Source organism: Sinocyclocheilus grahami, unplaced genomic scaffold (assembly GCF_001515645.1).
Source record: "Sinocyclocheilus grahami isolate Dianchi unplaced genomic scaffold, SAMN03320097.WGS_v1.1 scaffold674.1, whole genome shotgun sequence".
In the NCBI taxonomy this organism is placed as follows: Eukaryota; Metazoa; Chordata; class Actinopteri; order Cypriniformes; family Cyprinidae; genus Sinocyclocheilus; species Sinocyclocheilus grahami.
In genome coordinates this window covers 433663-444938 of record NW_015505853.1, presented here as the reverse complement: position 1 = coordinate 444938, position 11276 = coordinate 433663, and the positions used below count along the sequence as shown (strand labels likewise).

Here is an 11276-nt window from a genome sequence, read left to right as displayed (position 1 = left end):
CTCAGTAAAAATCTACAGAATATAGATAGGAATAAAACTGTATAGTTTGGTGAATGTACGTGCTGCTGAAGTGGAGAAATAAAACCAGATTTTGAGAAAACGGCATTTAAAGATATATTGCACTCTAGAGCAGGGGTTTCAACCTTTTAGGACAAGTTTGTCTAATTTCACTCGCGCCCCCCCAACATCCAACACCCCCCCGGTATTACTGTAGTCACACCGAATTACTTTATAAACAATGACATAAAAACAAATATCCATTAAAGCTATTAAAGCAGCGAAAATTTTTCTTTTGCTCTTTTTGATTAACATTATATATATATATTATAACGTTATACTGACGTACATTTGATATTTTCTTCACTGTTTACATTCACTTAAAACAACCGACTGTGCTTACAAGGATACTTGTCAAGACAGCCATTGGTATTCACCTGCTGTCTGAGAAGGCTATCTGTTTGTGCACTTCAGGTGTGTGCGCGGTGCGCATAGAAACGCTCGATCACAGTGCGTGAGTACCGCATTGAGATGTCTTGGGCTTAAATGGCTTAAAATTACTTTAATGTTTAAACTGACAAGACTTAAAACACGTGAGAATGAAAAACTTTCTCAAGGAAGCAGCACTGGCTGATCTTTAAGATAGTTTTGGGGGGCTAAGGTGACAAGATGGGGGGGGTGAAACCCACCTAAAAAGGGTTTAGAACCGCCCCTGGTATAGCGTGCGTAATTATACGGAAACATAAATATATAACCAGTTTATCTGATTAAATGTGATGGCTGAGCCTGTTTCTGAGATAACAACATGCTAATCAGTGGTTGGATTTCCGACACAGCTAATCGTAAATCATCTTACACTGTCAATAAACGTGACCAGGGTTGCCAGGTTTTCACAACAAAACCCACCTAATTACTACTCAAACCTAGCCCAAAACTACAAAACGCGGCAAGTGTTAAAGTAGCCCAATTCCGCGGGAAAACCGCAGACTAGGCAACACTGAGCGTGACTGATACTCGAGCCAACTCTGCTGATTGTCCTCTGCTGATTGTCAGATTGCCCTCTAGTGGATGGCTAAAGATTTGTTAACTCATTCATAAACAATACAATAAGCATTTAATAGTGTATTTTGGGTGTTCATTCCACTAGTCAATTTATGTGCACGAGTCAAATTACCAGCAGAAATCACTGGCACATTACCATTGAAGTCTCAAGAATCATTTCATTCAACTCAAGAGTGTGTGAATAGCAACTGAGGCTTGGCTTTGATATCAAGCATGTCTAGACATGGGCCAAACTCATTTAGCAAGCAGCACACCGCAGGCAGAGCTCTTTGTTTGCGTACAACATCCAGATGCAGCTTCCGCAAACACTGGGGTCTTTGCAATCCTGCGAAATATCACTTTAACCAAAGCTTGATTGAGAATTGGACTTGATGATTCCTTCACTAAATTCAGGATCTTTTTTAGGCCACAAGACCTAAGCGATAATTTCATGACCCCAGACAGTATTTCCCATGAGTCTCAGCAACACAACGCTGAAAGAAAACAACGTCACAAGCTCTACCTTCAGAGGAGGGTGTGTGGTTCGAGAGGTGGAGGTTGAAAGAAGGTTTTGAGTGTGAATGAGACTGGAAAACACAACCAGGAAGAGAGGAAATGAAAGGAGAAGGCAAGAAATTAGCAGAGACAGGTAAGAGCCGAGTCTTTGAGAGATGCCAAGACAGATATATGGACTTCTATGGAAAATTCCTTACTGGAGCTTAGAGCTGCAGCGTTTGATTGAAAGAAATCCCAAAATCATGATATAGTTAGACAGGAAAGGCTGCGATTGAATTAGAGAAATGCATGCGCTGTGTTTGAGAGTGAAGCGCGGCACTGTGTTCATTTACACGCGAGCAGCTCATGTTTAGGTGTTTGTAGCATCTTGTTGTTCAACACAAACTCATCTGCTCGGAGTTTGGATCACTTATAACATGCATTTGAAAATGCAATATGTGCCAACCATCTCCTAAACTTGTAATGAGAAGCGCTCAGAAATCTGTTGTTAACAAAAGAGAAGTTTTAAGAGCTCCCTGTGGTCTTCCGCCAAAATAAAAGTACTGTTGTACTGTAAAATTTTGGGATTTTTGCTTAAAGATTTTTATTTTATTTTACAGTGAAATATTACAATATTTAAATTTCTTGTTGTTTATATTTGTATTTAGTAGTAGTAATAGAACAACCACCATAATAATAATAAATGGTAATAATAAATGATATTTTTCTTTAAAAGATTTTGTATTTTACAGCAAAATATTAAGTAATATTTCTTATGTTGTTTAATATTTATATTTAGTAGTCATAAAACGAATACATTTGAGTTTGGATCACTTATAACATGCATTTGAAAATGCAATATGTGCCAACCATCTCCTAAACTTGTAATGAGAAGCGCTCAGAAATCTGTTGTCAACAAAAGAGAAGTTTTAAGAGCTCCCTGCGGTCTTCCGCCAAAATAAAAGTACTGTTGTACTGTAAAATTTTGGGATTTTTGCTTAAAGATTTTTATTTTATTTTACAGTGAAATATTACAATATTTAAATTTCTTGTTGTTTATATTTGTATTTAGTAGTAGTAATAGAACAACCACCATAATAATAATAAATGGTAATAATAAATGATATTTTTCTTTAAAAGATTTTGTATTTTACAGCAAAATATTAAGTAATATTTCTTATGTTGTTTAATATTTATATTTAGTAGTCATAAAACGAATACATTATACTAATAATACATTGTTATATTTTACAGTGAAAAACTACAATTGTATTATTTCTTATGTTGTTTAATACTCATTTAGTAGTAATAAAATAATACTAATAAAAAGTTATATATTATGAATTATTAGTAGTAGTACTAGTAATAGTATATTTTCTTAATTTTTTATCTTACATTGAAAACTTACAGTAGTATATACTATTGCTTCAAACACCACTAATTATTCTGTAAATGTCATATACATGTATATTCAAATATTAGACACCTGTGACAGTTCCTGAAGAAACATTTTTGAATAAAGCCACGATTTATTAGAAGCAGAGTAAAAACCTTCAAGTTCAATTGTTGCAAGGATCCTCTCTTTGAGGGGGATAATAATAAGTGCACCTGTAGCGCTAGCATCAAAAACAAGACTTAATACATTCCAGCTGTTCCCTCACCCTTCTACAGGCTTCAATCTGTTTAGCAAACGTGAATAAGCAAGCTAGACGTTGGCCTAATTTAAGGTTATGACTGGGTCCTGCTTGCTCGGCGTCTTTGATCATGGTTTATGGGATCAGGTGGGCTTTGATCTTCTCTGGGCATCTTCACCGGCTCTACGGGTTCCTCACGCACCCGGGACCAGGATATAGACAGAGATCCTCGGGATGCATCAACAGCAAACCTCTTATTCATGCACGTCTGACCTCGCATTACATGCAAAACGACATTCAAAGATCTCAAAGTCTATAAAACTCTTAAAGGGATAGTTCACCCAAAAATGAAAATTTGCTGTTAATTTACCCACCCTCAGGGCATCCAAGATTAGCCTATTTTTTCTTCTTCAGTAGAACATTAAAGAAGATTTTTAGCTGAAAACATGGTCCTTGGTGATTCATAAAATGCAAGTCAATGGTCACTTTGAGAGTCAAAAAAAGCATATCAAGAAACAAAATGAATACCTGTGTATTATGAAGCGAAACGATCAGTCTGCGCAAGAAACTGAACATTATTTACAACATTATTACCTGTAATCCAGAGCTTCAGGCAAACGGCGAAATCTGATTCTTTTACACTAACTGGTTCTTTCAGACAGTTCGATTCATATGCAATTATATAATTAGTAATGATTTGAAACGTGGATGTTTAACATGTCTAAAGCATATAAAGCTCACCTTTTTACATAAACAATGAGAAAGCATGAAAATGTTCATTATGGCCCTTCATTCAAGAGTTCGGTTCACACATGCGTATATCAGCGGCTCATCGGTCTTTGGTCAGAGTCAAACGGTTTCCTCAGTTCAGTGACTGTTGGAGGAACTGGAGCACTGAATCAGTTCATTCATCATTGAATCAGATACGCTGCTATTTTGGCCCATTTTGGGTCGAAGTGACTGTCAGGCGTCTGAAAGTGAGTTGGTGCTTCAGGTGATTCAGTCCGATCTGGTGAACTGGTTCAATAGTTCACCAAAAAGAATTGGTTCAAAAGAATGATTCGTTCGTGAACTTAGGCTCTGGATTACAGGTAATAATGTTGTAAATAATGTTTAGTTTCTTGCACAGACTGAACGTTTTGCTTCATAAGACCTCAATATATCGGCAGGAGTCGCGGGGATTAATGTTATGCTGCTTGTATGTGCTTTTTTTGACTCTCAAAGTGACGGTAGCCATTGACTTGCATTTTATGACTCACAAATGAGCACAGATTCAGCTATAAATCTTCTTTACTGTTCTACAAAAGAAAAAAGTCACCTAAATCTTGGATGGCTTGAGGGTGATACAATTAACATAAATTTTTCATTTTTGGGTGAACTATCTCTTTAACTCTTTCCCCGCCAGCATTTAAAAAAAAAAAAAAGTTGCCTGCCACCGCCAGCGATTTTGATGATTTTCACTCAAATTTGATGGCCTCCAGTATATTCTCATATCAGATCAGAGCCTCTACTTTTAAACCATTTTATTCTAGCTTAAAGCATTCTTCTTTTAATCAATACTTGAATATAGGTAGGTTTCATAAAAATGAATAATTTTGAGCAAAAAGGTGAGAAAATCACATTTATATCAAAAACTACATCTGGATAATATTCAGTACGATTATCAAAGCATAAATCCAGTAAATCGCTTCCATCAACACCTCCAAAGCTTGCACAGACATATACCACTTCCTGGATCAACATTTTACTCTGCAACATTATGCAGTTTTCATTTATATGCTGTCTATTGCTGATGATCGCATTATTTTTCATATGCATCTGTTTACATAAGAGATCGCTAGTTTCTCCGTCCTGTTCACGTGTGTTTTTGTTCAGGAGGTTTTGTACTCGTTCAGAAGATGCGTAATAGCGCGAAACACGAAAAGCCGTAAAAACTAGTTTTTGGCGGGAAAGCATTTTCTTTTAAAAGATGAGATAACTCGTCAATGGCGGGGAAAGAGTTAACATTGTACAGAACCTGACAGGAGCTCTTAAAACTAGTTTTAATAGCTTGCGACTGCCTCCAAAAGCAGATGCAAAACTTTGACTTATGCATGCACTGAATAAAATAGCTCATGGCACCATTTAGTTAAAAAAACATCCTTTGGCCAGTGCTAAAATGCAATTGAGCTGCCAAAAGTAGTAAGTGGACTGGTGGTATGGTAGATCACGAGCACCGAGGGGGTTTGGAAAGCAAGCGGTTCTGCTCGGCTGCATGTTTCTGTTTGGAGCTGAAGCGAGGCGGTCAGGGACGAAACGCTTGTAGTGTTTGTGTATCAATCTTTCCAGGGCTGTGACACATTCACAAAACAAATGACAGCATTTATTACGCATTTAAGCGAATGTCAACTTCCAAAAACACCAAAAGGAAATGTGTAGCCTTGGGTTGGACCATGATGATTTTGCAACACTTTCAATAAGAAAAAAATGTACTTTAAAAAATCCATCATTGTCTTGTAACTTGTGAGTATGAGAGAATTAAGACAGATGTTTTAATAGCGTCTGATTTAAACTGGTTTTAGAATTTGACTCATTTCTGTGAATCAGTTCAATCTGGCCAGTTCAAAGAATCGATTCAAAATTTGAATTACTCTTTTGTCCTAGCAGTCAAAAATCTTCATGCAAGTTTTTCCAAGTATTGCAATGGCAAGCAATAATAGTAATAAAAAAATTATAATAAAAAAATAAAAATATTATATAAATGAATAATTATAAAAAATATATTAATTATTTCTATAATGTTGTTACTATTATTATTTTATAAGTTAATGACTCTTTTGCCTGATCACTCAAAAATGTTCAAAAATATATAAAAATATAAATATTATAAAATAAAAATATTATGTATTATGTTTTTGTATATACAGTGTATATATATATATACTAAGTTTATTATTATTTATTTGTTAATGACTCTTTTTTCCGATCACTCAGAAAAGTTCAAAAATGAAGTTTTTCCAAGTTTAAAAATGCCAAGCAATAAAAGTAGCAGTAAAAATATATATCTAAATATAATGAACCAATATTATATACATTTATTATAGATTTTATTATTTTGTTACAGCTATATTATATATTATAAATAATAATACATTTATAAATAAAACTATTTGCACCATCATTTAATGCACTAAAAATATGGCTAAATAAAATGGCTAAATATTTATTCAGCTGTGTTTATTTAGCTATTTATTTGGTTAAATAAATAGTTAATAATAGTATATATAAACTTAGCTACTTTGGGCATTATTTAGTAGCTATATAACATTTATAACAACATCAAATATAGTTCTTTGTATCTGTTTAGTGAAATTCTTGTTGAGCATCTGCTTTTATTGAATGCTTAGAGTAAAATGGAGATGTCAGTGAGAGAATTCAAGCTGAGGAGATTGAGAGACACGAGCTAAACAGTTGTTGTTCCTGATAACGCGTAAAGGCTTCTCAAAATGACACCCTGAAATTGAGAACACAAAGATCATCTTCAGGCTAGTTGGCTGGTCGGGGCTTGCAGCTGTCACACACACACACACACACTCACACACACTCACACACTCACACACTCACACACGCGCACACACGCGCACACACACACACAAAGCTCTGTACGTTTCGTGAATATCTTCCAGGCCTGTCCTGCAACAAAGAACTGGAAGCTTCTTGTGATTCTTTAAACACCGGGACAAATTTATCAAAGTTTCTGTTTGACGTTGATCAAACATCTTCCTGAAAAGGAAATAAACTATACGACTGAAGCATCTGTTGACTTACACAGGCACGACAAGACAAGTTTTCACCATTAAGCATTGTTCCCGTCCTAAGTGAAAGTGAATCACTTCAGAATCAGAATGCATTTAATGTTTAATTAACAGCTGAGGGGCACAGAAGCTAAAGTGACCAACAATTTGCACATCCGAAATCCCACTCGATTGTCGCTTTAGCGTGCTGCACCTGGTTAGGAGAGGGTAGGAAATGCAGAAGAAAAGTTCTTGTCAGGTAAAATGAAGCGTGTCGGGTTCAACTTGTGACGTGATCCCAGATAGCTACATGTCAGCTTCCTCTTTTTCAGTCAACAAAAGCCATTCATCATTCCTCAGGTGGAAGATCGGCTGCCGTCCGTCTCAGCTGCATCATTTCCTAGAAAATCTGCAGGCACTCTGAGCATTAGCTCTCTGAAAACAGTTTTATAGTTGCGTCATGCAGTCAGTAGTAGGAGAGTTTTAAGCAATACCTTTTGTAGGGATGTGAATCTTTATGTGAATTGATTCATGATTCTGATTCACAATGAGATTCAATTTCGATTAATGATTCCATTCTGTATTTTTAAATGCATTCATAGGATTATGTTAACGCTTCTCCTAATGTGTCTTTAGGTAAGAAAAAGACAAACTACTTGAGATTTATTAGATTATTAGAAGGCTCAACATATCGGCAAGCATATTATAAAAGCAAGAGATATTGATAATACAGATCTTAAAATAATAGGGGTGTAACAATTAATTTGTTTTCTCAATGCATAGATTACAAAACCTGCCGATGCATATGCAGCATCTTGAGACATGGATGTTTGAATCATAATAGTTTGTTTTGGTCAATAATTGATTTAAAAAGCTAAAAATCGAATGAATAGCAATTTGATTTTATCTTTCAATATTTTAAAATACTGAAACATTAATTGCTGATTTTTTTTCTTTTTATTCGCATTTGAGACCTTCAAATAAAATGAAATAAAACTGTATACAATTAATTTATAAAAAATAAAAACTTTAAAAAACATGATTTACCAAAAGTGCTATAAATAAAATGACAAATAAAATAATATTATATAATAATAAATTACATAATAGTTATAATCATCATCAAAAGTTTAAATAATATTATATAGAGTAATATAGGATTAATTTACTGACAGGGTTATGGAAAACCTAAAAAAATTATGGGAAATATTAAATATTAAAACCTGTGGAAATATAAATAAAAAAATAAATAACTTAAAAAATGAAATGTGGAATGCTTTCTAAAATATTTTATCGGCATATCACACTCGGTTACATTCCATACATAGCCTGTATGTTCATATTTAATGTGTGCAATAAGTAATTTGCCTTTTTTTTGTGCCTAAGACACATTACATAATCCTATAAATGCACTTTAAAAAAAATGCACAATCGAATTCATTGAAATTAAATTGAACCTCATTGTGAACCAGATCAAATTGTTCTGAATTTGAAATAGTAATTTCTGAAGCCTATGAATCATGAATGAAATCAATTTGATTCGCTGTCTACCAAATATCCACACCCCTACAAAAAGGTCAAATAATGATTATTAATTGGTCTGTATGATATAAATGTGTCTATCACTAGTACTGCTCCAACTTATGACTGCATGGCACAACTCCGAATCAGTTTCCATCCTGAGGATAAGTGATGCCGCAAACCTCCACTGATCTTTCTCATGTGCTTCCAGATGACGGTGAAGAAAAGTCAAACATCATGACAGCACGATGGGCTGCTGAAAGAAGAAAGCAGCAGTGCTGCCCAGCTTCACGATACCAGAGACGATGAGCGTATTTCAGATCAGGCTGATGGAGAATCACGGAGGTGATTGTGAGTTAATCATCACCTGAATCCAGCAGAAACAGATCAAACAGACGCTTGATATGCTCCTGTCTGAGTAAAGATGTTGATTTACAGAGCTCATCTGCCTCATCAATAAAAGTCCAGACCGACACAGCTGTGAATAAGCACATCACTGTTTGTCCTAAATCCCACTCCTGCTGAAACGTTTGGGTTTTATACTAAGAAATGAATCATTTTATTGAGCAAAGATGCATTAAATTGATTATAAAGACATTTATAATGTTACAAAAGACTCCTATTTCAAATAAATGCTGTTCTTTTGAACTTTTTATTCATCAAATGTAATGTTTTAAATTTTTCTATTTAGCTTTAGGCCTAATTTATTTGTTTTACTTATTTTAGTACTTGTTTAGTACTACTTATTTTAGATAGTTGACAAGTCAACATTTCTCATTTTACATTTTCAGCTTTATTTCAATTCTCAAAAACAATTTTTAATAGTTTTAGTTAACAATAACTACACTGCATTACACAAGTATGAAAATTAAATGTGCTTTTGTCATTATTATTATATTTATAATATAACTTTTCTATTCAGCTTTGATTTAATTGTATTTCAGTTTTAGTTATTTTAGTGCTTATTTTAGTTTAGTTAGTTGGCAAGGTAATATTTCTAATTTTCTTTTAATTGTTTTTAAAGAAATTAATACTTTTATTCAACAAGAATGCATTCAATTGATGAAAAATAACAGTAAAGACATTTATAATGTTACAAAAGATTTCTATTTCAAATAAATGCTGTTCTTCTGAACTTTCTATTCATTAAAGAATCCTGAAAAATAAAAAGTATCACCGTTTCCACAAAAATATTGGGCAGCACAACTGTTTTCAACATTGATAATAATCAGAAATGTTTCTCGAGCAGCAGATCAGCATATTATACTGATTTCTGAAGATCATGTGACACTGAAGACTGGAGGAATGATGCTGAAAATACAGTTGCGCATCACAGAAATAAATTACATTTTAACATATATTACAATAGAAAACAGCTGTATTAAATTGTAATAAGTTTTCACTATTTTTAGCATATTTTTGATCAAATAAATACAGCCTTGATGAGCAGAAGAGACTTTTTGAAAACACTAGAAAATTTTGAATTCGTAAAACTTGTAACTATTCGAGTAAATGTTTCATCATTTGTTATGTGTGTTGCCATAGAAACAAATAATTGTCTGAGAACATGAACACCAGCAAACAATACTTCATGCATAGAATAATCTAGTTTTTATGTAACGCAGTGCTAAACTGGTGCTCACCTCAGTGTGGCCATGTTGGGCTGGTTCTGGAGATGCTGCATGCAGAAACAGCGCACGCCCTGAACGCAGCACGAGCCCATGTGAAGCGCTGCGGACGACACGGCGCTCTGGAAGACGGCGCAGTCCTGCTGGTTCCCGCTGCAGCAGACGGGCTGCCGGGGCGAGCAGTAAACGCAGCAGGGCGCCGGCAGAGCATTCGGCAGCAGCACGGCTAGCCTCTGAGAGTCTGCGACATGTGACGAGGACGAGGAGGCGGAGCCTGGCGAAGACGGACACACGGTTCCATTGGCTTTGAGCGCACCCTTCTGAGTCTGTTCGTTGGGCTGCGTGGACGCCGACACTCCCTGCTCGTCCTCCGGCTCTTCAATGGTGTCGGCGGCAGGGTAACCAGTGCCTGTTGAGGATCCACCATTGCTGGTGATGAAGGCCTCACTCAGGGCCATGATCCTTCACCACTCGCTGATCAGGACTTAATCTGCAAATAAACACACAGTCACGGTCACTCATGCACAGACATCCCAATTAAGCGGTTTACGATAAATGTTAAAGGTACCGACAACAAACTAACTCTTGAGATGAAGCTGAAGTGATTGAATGTGCGTGGAAACCAGTGTTATTTTGGTAATATTAAGATACTATTATAGTTTTTATTAACATTTTGAATGTCTATTTCTGTTTTTGTTTTAATTTTAAGTTAAGTTGAAGTTTTAGTAATTTTGTTGTGCTTTTGCCATTTTCTTTTCTTTTTTTAAATATGATTTTTTTAAATAAATATATATATATATATATATTTTTTATATAAATTTTTATTTCAGTTTGAGGTTTAGTTATTTTAGTACATCCAGTTAAACCAAATGAAAGCAAAATGTGACACGGCAACTAGCTGAAATAAAATAAAATTAAGTTATTGTTTAAGCCGTTCAACCCCTTATATACAGTAGTCAACATTTGAAGCGGATCAAAAAAGTCAAGAACGGGTATTGTTTTGGTTTTAGGACAACTTTGATGAACTTTTTTGATCCACTTCAAATGTTGACTACGCGCGTGCGTGTATATACAGTGGGGCAAAAAAGTATTTAGTCAGCCACCAATTGTGCAAGTTCTCCCACTTAAAAAGATGAGAGAGGCCTGTAATTTTCATCATAGGTATACCTCAACTATGAGAGACAAAA

The 11276-nt window shown here is 35.0% G+C and overlaps 1 protein-coding gene across 2 annotated transcripts in view; it reads right to left on the bottom strand.

Annotated features, from left to right (window-relative positions):
* The window catches only part of LOC107559107 (dispatched homolog 1 (Drosophila)), a 50268-nt gene that overhangs the window by 12468 nt on the left and 26524 nt on the right, over positions 1 to 11276 (bottom strand). For both annotated transcript variants that reach the window (XM_016242831.1, XM_016242830.1), the window contains exon 2: positions 10105 to 10579. In XM_016242831.1, the coding sequence (XP_016098317.1) occupies positions 10105 to 10547 (443 nt within the window). In that variant the 5' untranslated portion in view covers positions 10548 to 10579. The remainder of the gene's footprint in view (positions 1 to 10104; positions 10580 to 11276) is intronic.